The sequence below is a fragment of the Pipistrellus hanaki genome (genome assembly GCF_964339955.1).
Source record: "Pipistrellus hanaki genome assembly, chromosome: X".
Lineage (NCBI taxonomy): Eukaryota > Metazoa > Chordata > Mammalia > Chiroptera > Vespertilionidae > Pipistrellus > Pipistrellus hanaki.
The window spans coordinates 102,706,677-102,725,709 of NC_140524.1; the positions used below are offsets into that span (position 1 = coordinate 102,706,677).

Sequence of the window (19,033 nt, forward strand, 5' to 3'; positions counted from 1 at the left end):
GGGCCTGGCTGGCACCGGGCAGAGCTGCTGCGGCCACTCCTCCTGCCTGGGGAGCGGGGCCGCCTCCACCCCCCACCCCCACCTCCACCCCGAAACCTGCAACGCAAAGCCATAAACCCTCGCATTGGTTTTTATCGCCCTAGTACAGTGGTCTGCAAACTCATTAGTCAACAGAGCCAAATATCAACAGCACAACGATTGAAATGTCTTTGGAGAGCCACATTTTTTAAACTTAAACTTCTTCTAATGCCACCTCTTCAAAATAGACTCGCCCAGGCCGTGGTATTTTGTGGAAGAGCCACGCTCAAGGGGCCAAAGAGCCGCATGTGGCTCTCGAGCCACGGTTTGCCAACCACGGCCCTAGTTGATAAGAATGCAGGAAATCGAGAGAAGATTTTTGTGGATGACCTGCTGCTCCCCCATACTGCCAGCAGTATTGGAATAAATGTTCACATATGATTCAAAAAAAAAAAAAAAAAAGGAATGCAGGAAATCAAGGTCACAAAACAGAAATGGGAATTTGGGGTTCTTCTGGGATCATACTCCAAGTTGTGTTTCTAATAGCTTCCAAATGGCTACTGTGTATGCAAAGTGTGTATTTATGCATGTCTGTTTGTATCATGTGAATTTCACGTGTGTTTATTTTGCATGTGTATAGATCTTGTCTCTGTACATGCATCCCTATGTTCATTGCAGAGTTATTTACTATGGCCAAGATATGGAAGCAGCCCAAGTGCCCATCAGTAGATGAGTAGATTAAAAAAAAGTTGTGGTACACCCCAATAAATAATAATAATAATAATAAGCTGTGATACATTTACACAATGAAATACTATTCAGCCGTAAAAAGAAAGGAAGGAAATTTTACCTTTTGGGGCAGCGTGGATGGACCTAGAGGGTATTGCGCTAAGTGAGACAAGCCAATTTGAGAAAGACGAGTGCCACATGATGTCACTTATGTGTAGAATCTAACAAAATAAACAACCACACAAAATAGAAACAGATTCATAGATACAGAGAACAGGCTGACAGCTGTCAGAGGGGAGGGGTGTTGGGATTAAGAAAGAAGAAAACACACACCTCGTAGACACAGACCACAGCATGGTGATGCCCAGAGGGAGAGGGTGGGGAGGTGGAAGAGGGTAAAGGGGGATAAATGGTGACGGACGGAGCCTTGACTTTGGTGGTGAACACACCATAGAACGTACAGGTGATGGGTTATAGAACTGTGCCCCTGAAACCTTTGTCATTTCATTAGCCAATAGCACCCCAATAAACTCCATTAAAAAGCTAATAGAGTTCCAAGGATAAAATCACTGGGGATGGCGAGACTGAGAGCTAGCAAAAGCAGACAGATAAGAGGGCTCCTGCACCGCGCACAGAAGCTGCCCCTGCACACGCTCCTGGTGCACCCCACATGGAGGCCAGCCACACAAAGGAAGGGAAGGAGCTGCACCCAGCGCCCAGGAATGGCATTCAGGTTGAGCTGGTTGTGCGTTCTCCTGGGAACATGCTAATGACACGTTACCGAAGAGCGGCCTGCCTGGGCAGCTCGGGGAGGAGGGAGGGCAGCAGGCTTTATGCAAGGCTTCTGGAGACCTGCACCCCCAGGGACCTGCACCCCCAGGGACCTGCATCCCGGAAACCTGCACCCACAGGGACCTGCACCCCAGAGACCAGCACCTTCTGCTGAGCCAGCACTACAGTCACATACATGCACTTCTTTTCCAGAAGGAATGCACATGCCTCAAATTCACATTAAATGCTACCTGTCCCCGCTCCCGCCCCCCGTGTGATCAGGAGTGAGGGCTTCGGGAGGTGGTTGGGTCACGAGGGTGGAGCCCTCATGAATGGGATTGGGGCTCTTATAAAAGACACCCCACAGCCCTGGCCAGCTTTCTCAATGCTTAGAGTGCCAGCCCCTGGATAGAAGGGTCTCGGGTTCAATTCTCCATCGAGGACACGTGCCTGGGTTGCAGGCTCGATCCCCGACCCCAGTTGGGGCAGCCGCTGGAGGCAGCCAATCGATGTGTCTTTCTCAAGTCCATGTTTCTCTTTCCTCCTCCTCCTTCCCTCCCATTAACTACAAATCAATGGAAAAAAATATCCTCCAGTAAGGACTAAAAAAAATTAAAAAATAGACCCCACGGAGTTTGCTCCCCCCCTCTCTGTTCCCCGCCATGTGAGGACATGGCAACAGGTTGGCCCTCTGCCATCCAGGAAACGGCCCTTGACCTTGGACTTCCCAACTGCACAGGTCTGCTGTGGAAGCGCCTAGCCTATGCCGTTAGCTATCCCGTGTGTTCCCTAATGGCGGAGGATAAGCCATTCGCGACCCTCTGTGCCTGCTCTGACGGCAGGGTCCATGGTGCCGAACAGCACAGACAGGTCGGGATCCGGTGAGACAATAAACTGAAGCCACCCGAGAATGTTCCTCTGATTCCGTGCTCCCTGACACGCAAGGGCCAGCAAACACACGCCCTCCGAAAGTCCGAGTGCCGGACATGAAGGTCTGCTGGGGACCGTCCAACAGCCGGTCTCCCCTCCCACGTCCCTTCCGCCCATTGAGCATCACGCCGTCCTGGCTGGGAACCAGAGCCGACCACAGAGTCAATTAGCTTTATCTGCCCATTAAGGGCAATTGGAAGTAACTCAGTTTGTCCATAAGACAATGACCGTCTAACAATATTAAGTGGTTTGCCCCACGGGTTGTGACTCTGGTTGAGCATCAACCTATGAACCAAGAGATGGGGATCCCAGCCCCAGCTGGGGGCGGGGAGGGGGGGGAGGTGTTGGAGGCAACCAATGAATGTGTCTCTCATAACGATGCTGCTCTCTGTGTGTCTCTCCCTCTCCTCTGTCTAAAAACCAATGGGAAAATGTCATGAGGTGAGGATTAACAACTATATATATATATATATATATATATATATATATATATTATTGATTTTTTACAGAGAGGAAGGGAGAGGGATAGAGAGTTAGAAACATCGATGAGAGAGAAACAGCCATCAGCTGCCTCCTGCACACCCCCTACTGGGGATGTGCCCACAACCAAGGTACATGCCCTTGACCGGGAATCAAACCCGGCACCTTTCAGTCCGCAGGCCGACGCTCTATCCACTGAGCCACACCGGTTAGGGCCGAAAAGAACTTTTGAAGTCGATTCACTTCCACCTTCCACAGTGGTCTCCTTGCGTGGGGAGGTCGATTTTTTCTTTTTCTTTTGCATCGTTGACTCTATTGCAGATGCCCCCAATTTTCACCCCCTGTGCCCATAGGCTACGCACATATGTTCTTTAGCTAGTCCCTCCCCCTTCTTTATCCAGTCCCCTTGCCCCGCCCCCCCCCCCCCCCCCCGACATCTGTCCTTCTGCTCCATGCAGCCAGGCCTGTGGTTGTATTTGTTCCTCAGCTTACTTTGTTTATTAGCTTCCACATATGTGACACGTGTCTTTCTCTGACTGGCTTATTTCACTGAGCATAATACTGTAGTCAACCCTCGTTCCTCGCCCTAGCTGGTTTGGCTCAGTGAATAGAGCATTGGCCTGCGGACTGAAGGGTCCCAGGTTCGATTCTGGTCAAGGGCATAGACCTTGGTGGCGGGCACATCCCCAGTAGGGGGTGTGCAGGAGGCAGCTCATCAATGTGTCTAATTCTCTATCCCTCTCTCTTCCTCTCTGTGAAAAACAAACAAACAAAACAAAACAAAAAACCTCGTTTCTCAAACACCTCCCATCTCGAACAATTCGGTTCGCAGGAAAGAATGCCTGGATTGTGGACCAAACTTCAGCTTACAGCCTCTCTTGGTGATCCTCAGCACGACACCAAGCCTCGCTCAGGCAGCAGAGGAGAGAGCGCTTTTGTTGCCGGCAAAATAGGTGATTAGCGCAATTTTAAAAACAAGAGGCCATCAAGAGCGCTGTTGCTAAGAGTGAAAGTATTCACAAAACAGCAACCACAGGCAATGGAAGAGGCGGCAGCACTGCGGCTGGCTGGGGTAAGTGAAAAGCAGTAGCAGGTGGAGCACTTTGGAGGCAGTGACATGTGAAAAATTCCTCCGAGGCCAGAAGGGGTGGTTCGATCAGATTAATTGCATTTACATTATTTCTAAGCGGGGGGGGGGGGGGGGGGGCGATGATTTTGTTTTCGAAGAACCAATCGCTTATTGAACAGCCTTTCAGAGCGAATTAAATTCAAGAAACAGGCTTCCCTGTATCCGCCAGGTCCCTTCGTGCTCTCTCAGAGGGTAAGGTTGCCTCCTTTTTCACAGCCGCATACTATTTCACCGTGTAAGAGAGTGAGGTCCGTTTTTAATATCTTCGTTCTACCTTCTAGAACTTCCACTTATTGTAATACAAATGTCTTCATTAGTAAAAGAGATTTTTAAAAGTATGTTTTCATTGATTTTTAGAGAGAGACGAAGGGAGAGGGAGAGAGAGACAGAAACATCAATGAGAGAGAAACATCCATCAGCTGCCTCCTGCGTGATCCCTGCCTGGGATCGAGCCACAACCCAGCCAGGTGCCATGGCCAGGAATCGAACTGGTGACCTCTTAGTCCATGGGTTGATGCTCAACTTCTGAGCCACACCAGCCGGGCACCACAGATTTTAAAAAAAAAAAAAAAAAAGGAAATGTTGCCCTGCTGGTGTGGCTCAGTGGATAGAGCATTAGCCTGCGGACTGAAGGGCCCGGGTTCTATTCCAGTCAGGGCACATGCCCCATTTGTGGGCTCAACCCCCAGTGTGGGGTGTGCAGGAGGCAGCCGATCGATGTCTCTCTCCCTCTTCCTTCCTCTCTGAAATCAATGAAAATTTATTTTTTTTAAATGTTAGAACAGCACATCATCTCCAAAAATCAGGCAAAAAACTGTTGGCTTCCGGTATCCTCACTTTGATCACAATTGCATGTGACCCCAAGTTCTGAAAATCACATATCTTGTCTCAGTGGTCGGCAAACTCATTCGTCACCAGAGCCAAATATCAACAGGACAATGATTGACATTTCTTTGGAGAGCCAAATTTTTTAAACTGAAACTTCTCCTAACACCACTTCTTCAAAATAGACTCGCCCAGGCCATGGTATTTTGTGGAAGAGCCACACTCAAGGGGCCAAAGAGCCGCATGTGGCTCTCGAGCCTCAGTTTGCCAAACACTGTTTTGTCTGATTATTGCTATTAGCCGAGCCACACTTGGAAATGGATTATTCACCCAGCAGGCTTCAGATACTTATTGTACATGAAAATGTACTCTTGTATGCTTTCTACTACATAAAACGTCTATGACACACATACCTGTGTGATGTGCACGCATACACAATTACGCATGCGTACGTATGCGTGCATGTGTGTGTAGAACTGTTAAATATCTTGTGAGAATTTCTAGTTATTCTATCTTAATGGCCTCCCAGCCTGCTGAAGGGCCCACGGGCTAGATTTTCACCAACAAAATCATTAGGAAGAAGTGTCGTGTCAGTGATGCCCAAGGGAATGCACTGTGTGAGCCGTCAGCCCGGAGCTCCGTGGCAGGGTCATTGTCAAGGGCACGGCCCTGCCTCCCCACACGCCGCCGGCAGAAAAGGAGCGGCTGGCAGGAGCTCGTGCTATTTGTAAACGGATCTCAGACACATTGTGTGTGTCTCGCATACATTCATGTCTTTGTTCACCTGAATGCCGACAGCAAATACAGCCAACAGCACAGCCCATGGCCTCATGTGTGATTTCTAAGGGGAATTTGAGTCCTGGGAATCAAGAATTATTACCTCTGGCCCGGCCGGTGTGGCTCAATGGTTGAGCATCGACCTATGAACCAGGAGGTCAGGGTTCGATTCGCAGTCAGGGCACATGCCCAGGTTGCGGGCTCCATCCCCAGTGGGGGGCATGCAGGAGGCAGCCAACCCATGATCCTCTCTCATCATGGATGTTTCTGTATCTCGGCTCCGCAGGCAGCTCAGATACACCAGCCGCAGGCCCCGAGAACCCACTCCCCGAGGCCAGTCTACAAGGGGAAGTGAGCCCAGACCCGGACTGGGAGGCCGGAGACACGTGTGTGAAGGCTGCGTGAACGCGGAGGGACTGGCACAAAGGACTCTGCAAATATTTCTTAAAAGTGCAAAACCAAACAACTGCAGCAGCCACTCAGACACCCAGGGACGCCAACAAGCCTCCCGGGAATGAGCCGACTACCCCTCTGCGGAAGCCAGCTGCCAAAGGCCAGCGGCCGGGGAGGATGGGCTAACCGGTGGGCAGAATGGGCCAGCTTGGCCCCCACCCCGCATCTCCTTCTACCGTAATGCACAGAAGAGGCAGAGAGGCAAGCAAACGCACTCTAAAGGGCGCATTCGATCTGGGCTTCTCCCAAATTCAGAGCCGGGCCCGGGGAGCAGGTGGCCGGCGCCGCACAGGCGCAGTCAGCGCGCTGGCCAGGGCGCTCCTCACTCCGGCCGGGCAGCAGGGGCCACGCAGCCCACATGGTTGACACCAACACGTATGCGCATCGCTCTCTGTAAACACCGCTGCTGCCTGTGTGCTGTGCATGCACAGCCCTGCAGATGTTCTCCCTAAGGTGTCTGTGTGTGTGAGAGAGGGAGAGAGAGGTAAGAGAGAAAGTGTATAAGTGGGAGATACCTATTGAACTATCAACAATAAAAGTATATTTTTTTAAAGAGAGAAAGCGTAAAAATTTTCCACTGTGCATGACCAAAGTGTGGAGCTGACCCTCACCCTACCATCCATGAAACACTGCTCTCTGACATAAACGTACAGGAATTACCCCTGGCCAGTGTGGCTCAGTGGACAGAGCGTTGGCTTGGGGACTGAAGGGTCCTGGGTTTGATTCTGGTCAAGGGCATGGACCTCAGTTATGGGCACATCCCAGGCAGCTGATTGATGTTTCTCTCTCATTGACGTTTCTAACTCTCTATCCCTCTCCCTTCCTCTCTGTAAAAAAATCAATTTAAAAAATATATTTAAAAAAAGAAATTAGAACATGCTCTCAAAGACCCTGCCTGGCAACGAAAAGAAATGTGCCCGCCTTTCAGGAAGTCTGTACCCAATCCCCTATGATCTTGTGTGTCACGTGAAAACCTTACTTCTCACCCACCCGCCCCGTCACTGCCCCGGCGTGTGAGGCGGCGGCTGCTCAGCTCCAGATGCTGCGGCGCGTCTTCAAGCTCCTTCTCCCCCCTCACCCCCTCCCCTGCACGGCCAGTGCGCGCACCAGCCGCAGTGTGCCCGCGTGTGCACGCAGGCCTCCGCCGCAATTTCCCCGCACACAGCCCCCTCCCCGCACACAGCCCCCTCCCCGCACACAGCCCCCTCCCCGCACACAGCCCCCTCCCCGCACACAGCCCCCTCCCCGCACACACAGCTCCCTCCCCGCACACACAGCCCCCTCCCCGCACACAGCCCCCTCCCCGCACACACAGCTCCCTCCCCGCACACAGCACCCTCCCCGCACACAGCCCCCTCCCCGCACACACAGCTCCCTCCCCGCACACAGCACCCTCCCCGCACACAGCCCCCTCTCCGCACACAGCCCCCTCCCCGCACACAGCCCCCTCCCCGCACACACAGCACCCTCCCCGCACACACAGCACCCTCCCCGCACACACAGCACCCTCCCCGCACACACAGCCCCCTCCCCGCACACAGCCCCCTCCCCGCACACAGCCCCCTCCCCGCACACACACACACAAAAGCAGCTGCAAGGAGCGCAAAGACACTGCATCCTTTGGAAGCGTGGCCAAAACTGGTGGTGATCTATTTCTCCTAGCGGGCTGCAGAAGGCAACACACACACACACACACACACACGCACACACGCACACACGCGCACACACAGGCACGCACACACACGCAACCACCCACCGGTCAGTAAAGCCCGCAGAGAAACGCACGCCTCTAAAGTGTCCCCATCACCCCGAGGAGAGCAGACCCGAGGCTGGAGGGTGCTCAGCTCCGTTTCCCACGCACGTTCTTCCCGCAGAGGGCAGGGCGCGTGTTTACCGTTTTCATGACCAAGCATGCACACCTGCTCGCATCTCCTTCTTCCCATGTGGATGGGCTGACTCACCATTTCCTTCCGCATCCGCCTCCAGTGCCTGGTCACCCTGCGCTGGTTTCTCACGCCTTTGGGAAGGGGGAGGCGGAGGCAGAAGACCAGCCCCCACCCGCTGGCGCCGGCTCGGGACCCTCCGCAGGGAAGGCGTTAGCAAGGCCCGGCACCCCGCAGAGCAGAGCGGGAGGATCGCGGCGGGAGGACCGCGGGAGCCGCTGCACAGCCGCCCGCACCGCCCCAGCCGCGGGTCTCCAGGCGCAGGCGGCACCGCGCGCACGCGTGCCGAGCGCGCGCCCCGGAACCTGCCCCCGCCGTGCGGGATCCCACAGCCTCCGGCGGAACAATGAGCGAGGAGAACGCGTGCAGACCTCCCGCACTGCCCCAGCCACAAGCCGCTCCGCCGGCCCGAGAACAAAGAGGCGCTGGGAGCCCCCAGCCCCGCGCACCGCCCCGGCGGCGGCGGGGGACACCGAGGGACACGCGATGGCACTCTTACCCGGGCCTCCGCCTGCTGCATCGGGTGCCCAGCTGCCTTCAGGGACCCGGCCCCGGTCCCGGCCCCCCGCACCCCCCGCCGCACCGCCTGCAGCCCGGAGCCTGGCCTGCCTGCTCCCCACGGGGCCGGTCTGCTCCCACGGCGCCTGCCTGCGCTGCTGCCTCCCCTCCCTCGTGACGGACAAGTCCACGCAGGCTCCTCGCACCTCCGTGACTCAGGCGCCCTTGCCCTTCAGTCACCACACCGGCAGCTCCTGACCCCAGGGGGCGTTCCCAGGGCTCCTGGCTTCAACCCCAAAGCCTGGCTGGCACCCTTTTGCTAATTTAAAGGAGGGAACAGAGAAAAGCTGACTGCATGAATCTTATTTTACATCTTTATGGCTGACAGTATTCCCTGTCCTCCTTTTCCCACATCGATCCCCTCCAGCCTCCCCCCACCCCACCCCCGCCTTCACCACCCTGGCGTCTGTGTCCACAGGCCATGCCATGCATATTTGCATACAAGTCTTTGGTTAATCTCCCCCCCCCCTTCCTCCCACACACACATCTTTCTGAGAGAGATTTGCCCTCTGTTCCATGCTTCTGTGTCTCTGGATCTGTTTTGCTCCCCAGTTTATTTTGTTCATTAGATTCCACACATAAGTGAGATCATGGGACGCTTGTCTCTCTCTGATGAACTTATTTCACTTAGCGTGATGCTCTCCAGTCCCTCCCTGACGGCATGAATTTTACATGCTTTCTCTGTTCACGAAGCTAGATGATCACATAATGTGTGAGGGACCCAGTTCAACTCCACACCCCAATCAAGTCTGCTGGAACCATGAGGTTTAAAACATTCAAAAGTGGGTTTGGGGGGGGGGGAGATCAACCATAGGACTTGTATGCATGCATATAAGCAATAAGCATAACCAATGGGCACAGACAGCAGGGGGGTGGGGACATGTGCTGGGGAGGGGGGCAGCCGGGGAGAGGTCAATGGGGAAAAAGGAGACATATGTAATACCTTCGACAATAAAGAATTCAATTTTTTTTTTAAAAAAAAAAGCGGATTCACAGCTGCGTGTATGCACTCTTTAGGAATGGAATCCACTCTGCAGCTAGCCAAGTGCTCCCGGGAGTCTCACTGCGGCCAGGCATTGAGGGACGCAGACAAAGAGGTGGCAGGCTGACCCGGCTAGCCCATCTGTCACCTCACAATGATCTGTATTCACAGTCCCCCTCCCCCTCTCTCCCCTCCCCCTGCGGCTGAGATGCCAGGGCCTCGCCCCTCCCCCAGGAAGTGCCCCTCCCCCCAGCCCCTAGCAGCCCCTTCCCGGGTCTGCACTTCACCCTCAGGGAGGACTTTCTCTTCTCAACCTGCTCTGCCAGCCCCTTCTAAGCCCACAGCCATGACTGTGGCTCCCTCTCATGCCCAGTGAGACGCTGCTCGGCGGTGTCGCCGCTGTCGGTGGGAGTGACTGCTCCCTGGTTCTCAGTCCCGCCTGATCTCCGGCGTGTGCAGAGGCATTGCCATCACACCCATGAAGCAGTTACATAAGCCTGCAGGGAAGGCTGCTGGGACCTCCCACCAGCCAGGGGTGAGTTATTAGCAAGCTTAGGCCTGATACCATGATGATTTCAGCCTGTCCTGGATGCCAAGCCCACATTCTTCCTGCTGCCCCCCCCTCCCTTCCTCCCTTCTATCCTTCCTTCCCGTCAGCATGGCCTCACTTTTTGGCACAAGACACCCCAGGCTCCTGCCTAAGACTCAGTCATTCCGTGCCAGCCCGGCGTGGCTCGGTGGTTGAGCATCCACCTACGAACCAGGAGGCCATGGGGTGATTCCCGGTCAAGGGCACAGGCCCGGTTTGCAGGCTCGATCCCCAGTGTGGTACGTGCAGGAGGCAGCCAATCCATGGTTCTCTCTCATCGTTGATGTTTCTCTCTCTCTCTTCCTCTCCTTTCCCTCTATGAAATCAATAAAAATATATATTTTAAATAATAATAATAACCTATACTAATAAAAGGGGAATATGCTAATTAGACCAGGAGACCTTCCGGGAGTCCGTCCAGACGTCCTTCTAGACAAAGCCCAAACCATGGTGGCGGGGCTGAGGTAAAGGCGGTTAGGGGCAATCAGGACAGGAGGGGAGGGGAGTTGGGTGTGACCAGGCCGACGGGGGCGGGGGGCTGCTGGGGGCAATCAGGTTGGCAGGAGGAGGGCAGTTGGGGGTGATCCAGCCAGGAGGGGAGGGCAGTTTGGGGTGATCAGGCCAGCGGGGGGAGGGGCAGTTGGGGGCAAGCATGCTGGCAGTGGGGCGCAGTTGGGGATGAGCAGGCAGAATGGTTAGGGGCGATCAGGCAGGCAGGCAAGCGATTAGGAGCCAATGGTCCCGGATTGCGAGAGGGATGTCTGACTGCCAGTTCAGGAATCAGACCTAAACCAGCCATCGGCCATCCCCCAAGGGGTCCCATATTGGAGAGGGTGCAGGCCGGGCTGAGGGAACCCCCCTCCCACACAAATTTCATGCACCGGGCCACTAGTAATAATAATAATAATAATAATAACAACAACAATAATAAAGACAGCCGTTCCTCCAGGGCCCTGGCTGCTGCGGCTACAGAAGCATACGGGAATCCCAGCCCTGGGTGCTGGTGGTGCTGGAGGAATGCTGTTCCAGGAGACCCGCTGAGGTCTTTCTGAAGACAAACCACTTTTTTGTTCTTAGAGTGAGCCATTCTCAGCAGGACCGATAAGACGCTCAGACCTTTTCACAGCTTGTGCTTTTCAAAGCTTAAGACTTTACGCTGGAAATGCTTCTAACAACCGCATACCAATCTGCCTGTAATTGGCACAGGGCATTCGTGCCCATGAACAATTCCACAAATAAAGGAACAAAACCAAACAAACACCCCAGGCGCACACATTCCGGAGAACTCCTCCTGCCAGCCTCTCCCGCAGCCTCGGGAAGCCTCGAACCTTCCCCAAGTCACTGCCCCTGAACTGAGCGCCATGCCCGCCCTCGGGTTCCCAGGGTCCCTCCACCCGCACCCTCATCTCCCGGCATCCTGCGCTCTCCTGCACCTTCACGCCCTAGAGTAGGGGTGTCGAACTCAATCAGAGAAGGGGCCAAAATCTAAAATCCAGCCTAAATCGCGGGCCGAATGGTTTACTGAACAGTCATAAACTGACAATGTCATAAACTGACAGCGGAGTGCAGTGATGACAGCGCGGTGCGGGCCACATTGCAAGGCCTGGCGGGCTGGATTTGGCCCGCGGGCCTTGTGTTTGACACATGTGCCCTAGAGGCACGGCCGCTCGAGTGGACGACACAGCTCGCTAAGCCAGCCACCAGAGGAGACACGTCATGTCCAGCTCACAAGAGGAGTGCATTTCCAATTGCAAGAGAATCCCGGAAGAAGCCTCTTTGAAAATGTCTGGACCGCCCCATGGACCGTACCCACCGCCCTGGACCAAACCCAGGGCGCAAGCCTGCTCGGTGAGGTGGCACCGGGCACCGCCGGCTGGGTGGCAGGCTCTGGCCGCATCCGTGCTCCGGCCACACGGCCGCGGCCACAGAGCGGGGACCAGCGTACAGACGGCCCGTCTGTCACCTCTGGGCCACGGCTGCCTTCTCAGACCTGCCTGCGGATGATTACCCCCGGAGGGACGCATGGCCTCATTTTGAATAAAACAAAACCTTTTTTAAAAATAGGCCGGGCCCCTGCGGCTCAGTTGGTTGAGTGGCATGCTGGGCACCAAAAGGTCACCGGTTCGATTCCCAGTCAGGATTCATGCCTGGGTGGTGAGTTCGGTCCCTGGTCAGGGTGATTGGATGTTTCCCTCTCACAGCGATCTCTCTCTCTCTCTCTCTCTCTCTCTCTCTCTCTCTCTCTCTCTCTTTCTCTCTCTCTCTCTCGTAAAAACATATTTTTTAAAAAGTAAAATAAATAAACAAAGAAACAAAAAACTTTTCCTTGTGGATTCCCAGTATGGACTGAGATTTTTTTAACTGACATCAAATTTGCACGCACTTACCCATGAGGTATATGTTCCAAGACCCGGGTGGATTCCTGAGACCCCGCATACTACCCAACCTCATATATACCATGACCTCTTGGCTCATGGGTTGATGCTCACCTGCTGAGCCACACCAGCCGGGCATAAAACATGGCTTAAAGCCCAGCCTGGAGAGGAAAGCATGCTGGGAATGGAGAGGTGGTGGGCACCGGGTACCCAGGTGCATTCTGGGGAAAGGCAGCAGCCCAGTTAGCAGCCCCTTCAGGTTTGGCCAAACCCAGATGCCGACCCTGTTCAACCAGGCGTTCACCCCATAAAGAAACCCACCCCCAAAGCCTTCTTAGTCACGGCTCCCCAAGTTTGCCTACCTCGGGGCGGGACCCCCGTCCTCAACTGGGACTGCGGAGGGATGTTCTCTGTGCTCGCCAGGGTCCTCCGCTTGTTGCCTCGGCTCCACGGGCGCCTCCTGCCACGGGCAGCACAGAGAGACGAGTCATCGCCGCTTCTCCCAGACACCCCTATTGCCAGCCCACACCGGGGTGCGCCCCGCGGGCCTGCGGGCTGGGCCCCACGCCGGCCAGCCATGGGCTGGAGCTCACCCTCCGCAGACCTGTGCCAAAACCCCAGCAGACTGCCCTGGCCGGTGTGGCTCAGTGGACAGTGTCAGCCTGCAGACTGAAGGGTCCCAGGTTCGATTCCGGTCAAGGGCACATGCCCTGGTTGCAGGCTCCAACCCCAGTGGGGCATGCAGGAGGCAGCCAATCAGTGATTCTCATCATTGATGTTTCTCTCTCTCCCTTTCCCTTCCTCTCTGAAATCAATATAAATATTTTAAAACACACACACACACACACACACACACACACACATCAGACCCACATCCATCGCCGTCCTGGACAGGAAGCAGAACTCCTACACAAGGATACACTGGCCAAAACCCCCAACCGGCTGGTCCTGCTCACTGGGCGAAGCCTCGAGCCCAGGACTCGCCAGCCTGTGGGATGCTTGTCTCCTGACTGAGCGGCAGGGACTCCTCACGGGTCACGCTGCGTGGGCCGCGGGCCAGGGCACCTCCAGGGCAGAAACACACGCTCCTGGCCTTCCAGAACCCAGACTCTCCACACACACACCCTGAATGCTGTGCGATATCCTACTGCAGTTCTCTTTTTTAAAATCTATTTTTATTGATTTCAGAGAAGCAAGAAGAGGGAGAGAGAAATAGAAACAGCCATGAGAGAGAATCATCGATTGGCTGCCTCCTGCACGTCCCCTACTGGGGATCAAGCCCACGACGTGGGCATGTGCCCTGACCCAGAATTGAACTGCGACCTCTTGGTTCATAGGTCGACACTCAGCCACTGAGCCACACCAGCCAGGCTTTACTGCTGGTCCTTTTAAAAAGAAACTGCACCTGGTGCTGCAGGAAATATGTACGTGGACAAACACAAGTGCAGGTTTAAGAGGCAAGAAAAGCAGAGAGAGAGGGAGAGAAACTATGGGTGTCAAAGCATGGACACAAATATGCAGTTTGCTAGAAACTTACCTCAACTTTGACCATCAAAACTCTTACCTTAAAAGAAGGGGCAATAGCGTCATGACGCAGTGCCTTTTTTAAATAAATGTTTTTATTGATTTTAGAGAGAGAGCGCGAGAGGAAGAGAGAGGAAGAGAGAGAGGGAGAGAGGGAGAGAGGGAGAGAGAGAGAGAGAGAGAGAGAGAGAGAGAGAGAGAGACATCGATGTGAGAAACAGATTGATTGCCTGTTTGCACCCCAACCGGGGACTGAACCCACAGACTGGGCATGTGCCCTGACCAGGAATCGAACCAGCCATCTTTCTGGTGCACGGGACGATGCTCAACCAGCCGAGCCTCACTGATCAGGGCTGCGTGGCTTTTTCATTACATGTGCCCGAGAGCAATCTTTAAAGAGATTTGGGGGAAATACTAAAAAGAACAGGCACTAACAACATTAAATGATTAAATGCCATCCATGTTTGAAAGCCTCTCTTCATTTCGAGGACAGCTTGCCATCCTCTACAGTCCCCCAAGTTCTCTGCTCGTAACCAAGGCAGAGACAAGCTACTGAGAGAGGGGGGGACAGCTGCAGCCAGAGAGGGCGGGGAACCCCGCTGAGGGTGAATCACGACTCCTAAAAGCGCAGTGAAAAGCCGAGGTTGCCCAGGTCCCTCTCACACAGACAGATGCTCACACAGCACCATGAATGCTGCACTGAGTGGACACAAGTCATGCTGGTGCTGCCCGTTATATCTGGGGGTACCCTATAGGTCCTTTAGATAGTGGCCAAGCCCGGCCAGCATGGCTCAGTGGTTGAGCATTGACCTATCAATCAGGAAGGAGGTCACACTATGATTCCCAGTCAGGGCACTTGCCCGGGTTGCAGGTTCGATTCCCAGTGGGGAGCGTGCAGGAGGCAGCAGATTGATGATTCTCTCTCTCCCTCTCCCTTCCTCTCTGAATTCAATAAAAATAAAACTTTAGAAAATAAATAAAAGACAGAGGTGGGGTGACCATGAGCTTGCCCGCGTGTACGCTCACCTGTTTGTAAAGGTCTGTGGAGGGCGATGACCGTGACCTCTCGTGAACATACTGCAGCCTCTCCTGTTGGTCCAGGCCCACGTCCAGGATGTCGTCGGCCGAGTGGTACCTCCCCGAGGCCCTGGCCTCCGGGCCTTTGCTCTGTTTCATCCAAGAGGCCTGATACTCTGCAAAGGTCCCAAGCCTCTGTGGTGGCTCCGATGTCCCCGTCCTGCCCGCTTTTCTGGGACCTTCAGCGTTTTCTCCAAAGGAGGTGGTGCGGGCCCTGCCCTGGGGCGGGGGCTCGGCACCCGGGTCCCCGGGGCGCGCGGCCCGCAGCCTGTCCGGCTTCTCCTTCGGGACCCCGGGGAGCGCCTGCCTGGACCTGGGCCTCTGCGGGACCAGCCTGCTGGTCTCCTCAAAGAACTTCCACCTGTCGGCGAACGTCCCCACTGTGTCGTCGGGGTGCGGGCGGGGGCAGGGAGGCCCCGAGAGCCCCACCTCGTTCATCTTCTCCGGCTCTGAGTATGACTTCAGCTTCTGCTCCACCGTGAACCGTTTCCGGCCCCCGATGCGGGCCACGTGGGCCGGGCCCCCTCCGGATGCGGGCGGCCTGGCCGGGCCCGCGCCCTGGGGGGCAGCATCAGGATCTGGGCGGGGGTCACCAGCCCTGGGTTCCCGGGGGCCGGCCGGGCCGGGATCCAAGTCGCGGCGCTTAAAAGACGTGGCCCGCAGGACGCGGGCCTGGGCCTCCTTCAGGTGGTCCTTGTAGGTGCCCAGCAGTGGGGCCCCCGCAGCTGGCCCCCCCAGCGCCCCCCGCCAGCCGCCGGCCTCCCCGCCGGCCTCGGGCGCCACCAGCGCCATGGAGCTCTTGCTCTTCTGCAGCCGCGCGCGCCGCAGCTGGATCTCGTTGCGGAGGGTGGTGGAGAAGCGGTCGCTCCTCCGGGTGGCTTTGCCCACCTGGGCATCGAAGGGCGCCGGCCTGTCCTTGCCGCCCTCTGGGCCGGCCTCGGGCCGAGGCCCCTCCCGGGCCAGCGAGTGCAGCAGGGGCGTCCCGCGGGCCGAGATCCGGCTGCTCTCCCCGTCGGAGACTCTCTGCGCTCTGTCGCCGTGGCGGGCTCTCTGCGGCTCCTCTGACCCTCTGTCCCCTGGGTCCCCCTCAGGGGCGTCCAGGGCCTCCTGGTGCAGAGGGGGGTGACAGCGTGGCCTCTGGCCTGCTGAGTGTGTGGCAGGACAAGCGTGGGGCCCCAGAGGCGAGCCGCAGCGCCAGCAGCCGTCCCGGGGCTGAGCCGCCTGGGCGCCCCCCGGGGGGCCCTGTCTGGTGGCCGTGGAGCGGTGGTGGCTCTGCCCCGCGCTGTCCCCCTTGCGCTCGGCGGCACCAGGCTGCCTGGCCAGGGCGGAGCTGGCGTCCTGGAAGCTGTGGGTGACGATGCCACGCGGCTGCCCCCTGGGCACCACGGCGGCCCTGGGGCCCTCTCGGAGGAAGGGACTCTCGTCACTGCTCTGGCGCGGGTGCTGGCATGCATAGGCGGACGGCGGAAAGCGCACGTCGGTGCTGGACAGAGAGGCGTGCAGCCGGCTGGGGGCGCCGTGGCTGGACGGCCACCCGCAGTCCAGGGGGCCGCCGGCAGCACAGCCCGAGCTCTCGGGCCGCCTCCGCTCACCGGGGCGGGCTGGCTTCCGCTGCGGATCGGGGGGCTCTGCCCTCCAGTCGCCCTGGCTCTGAGCCCGGCTCCGGCCCGGAAAGTGCTGCGCGGTGGCCGCCTCAGGGCACGGAGGGCCCTGGGCCTTCTCGTGGCTTTTGGTGGCGGCGAAGCTGTCACTGCGCAGAGGGGGCGGCGGCGGCGGGGGGGAAGGAGGTGCCCTCTTCTTATCGGGAACGTGCCAGATGGGCCCAAAGCTGGACCTCCCCGACGGGGCCAGCTTGGGCTCAGGTGCGTCCTCAGGCCGGGGGCTCCTGCTGCTGTCCCGGGGGCCCCTGGAGGGGACGCAGCCGGGCCTCTCCTCTAGGCCCTGGGGGTCCCCCCGGCCGCTGGGCCGCGATGCCTCCCACAGGCCCACCTTGTAGAGGATGTTGTCCGTGGACGAGGCATCGGCCTTGGGCAGGGTGTGGTCGGGCGTGCTGGAGCTGGTGCAGAACGAGCCGTACGCCGAGTCCCGCTTGCTCGGGCCGCCCAGGTGGTCGATGCTGCCGCTGGACTTGGCGGCCGAGAGGCGGCCGGAGGGGGAGGGGGAGGGCTGGGAGGGCTGGTCCAGGCTGTCTACGCTGCCCAGGGAGCTGAAGTGGTCCGAGGTGCGCTGCAGGCTCGACGGCTCCCACGCACCGGACAGGTCCTGGGAGGAGGCGCTGTGAGGCAAGAGGAGAGGGAGAACCTGCGTTAGAATTGTCACCGCAGACCCGGCCGGCGTGGCTCAGGGGTTGAGTGTCAACCTATGAACCAGGAGGTCAGGGTTTGATTCCCTGTCAGCGCACATGCCCGGGTTGTGGGCTTGATCCCCAGTGGGGGGGGTGCAGGAGGCAGCCGAACATGGGTGCGTCCACGGCCTTGGCTCATCAGGGACACAAATCATTCCAACTCAAGGGAGGAGTCACCCCCCATCGTGCGGGCAGTGCGCCTACCTGGCGTGGTGGCGGCCGTGCCAAGATGGGCAGGCGCCGGCGGAAGACAGCTGGCAGGTGGGCGTCTCGGGGTGGCTGTCGGAGAACTTGGTGGCGTGCCAGGAGTGGGGCCTCCAGCTCAGCTCGTTCCTCCTGAAAGAGCGCACACGACTCAGAGGCTGCGCACGGGACATGGTCATGCCGAGGCGGCCACCAAGCCACAGCAACCTCTGCTTGATGCCCAGCACCGTGTCCAGGTGCTGCCCACTGCCCTGGGCACAAGCGCGCTTTTTAAATGTCTCTTGATGCCCGGCCAGTGTGGCGCAGTGGTTGAGCATCAACCTAGGAACCAGGAGGTCACAGTTCGATTCCCGATCAGGGCACAGGCCCGGGTTGTGGGCTCCATCCCCAGTGTGGGGCGTGCAGGAGACGGCCGAACCCTGATTCTCTCTCATCATTGATGTTTCTCTCTCTCTCCCTCTCCCTTCCTCTCTGAAATCAATAAAGCTATATTTAAAAAACAAAGAATATTATACAATAAAGGATACTAAAGACAAAACCAGAAAGCATGTACAACCTAAACCCCGACAACGTGGGTGGCAGGCAGAACACGGGCTGCATGGACTTGACGACAGCTGTCTACGAACTAGTGTCAAACATGGGAAGGGGTTGTGAACCAAGACCGTACCTCATGGCATTTCCCAAGATCCCCATGAGGAAGGTCCTGCCCTGTGAGTGGCAGTTCCAGGCGGCTTCCTCGGGGCTACAATGTCCACTTCTTTCATCTCCAGACCGTCACCGCTAGCTAATGAAGGAAAGGGACTAGCCAGGGGTCTTCAAACTACGGCCCGCGGGCCACATGCGGCCCGCAGAGGAGTCTGATCCGGCCCGCCAGGTTTTTTGGGCAGTGAGCGCAGCCGAGGTGTTACAGTAGGAATTAGTAGTTCATATAGTCCGGCCCTCCAGCTCTCTGAGGGACCGTGATCTGGCCCCCACTTTAAAAAGTTTGAGGACCCCTGGTAAGACTGATTGAACAGAGGCAGAGAGACAAGGCAGGCTGGGGAGAGGGGGCGGGGCACGGGGAGCCTTACACCCCGGACAGCACACTCTGGAATGCTGCAGGTTACTAGGGGTTACTGGGCCAGTGTCCTTCCTTTTTGGAAGATAGCACACCGAGAAACAGCCCGGCTAGTGGCTGACAATGGAGCACTGACCTATGAACCAGGAGGTCAGGGTTCGATGCCTGGTCAGGGCACATGTCGGGGGTGTATAGGGGGCAGCAGATCCATGATTCTCTCTCGTCATTGATGTTTCTCTCTCTCTCCCTCTCCCCTCTTCTCTGACAT

The 19,033-nt window shown here is 56.9% G+C and overlaps 1 protein-coding gene across 2 annotated transcripts in view; it reads right to left on the reverse strand.

Moving 5' to 3' along the window:
- Positions 1 to 19,033, reverse strand: part of SHROOM2 (shroom family member 2) — an 85,697-nt gene that overhangs the window by 14,541 nt on the left and 52,123 nt on the right. For both annotated transcript variants that reach the window (XM_084870006.1, XM_084870005.1), the window contains exons 3-5: positions 17,709 to 17,840; positions 15,110 to 17,435; positions 12,922 to 13,019 (exon numbers count right to left, since the gene is read on the reverse strand). In XM_084870006.1, coding sequence (XP_084726132.1) covers positions 12,922 to 13,019; positions 15,110 to 17,435; positions 17,709 to 17,840 — 2,556 coding nt within the window. The remainder of the gene's footprint in view (positions 1 to 12,921; positions 13,020 to 15,109; positions 17,436 to 17,708; positions 17,841 to 19,033) is intronic.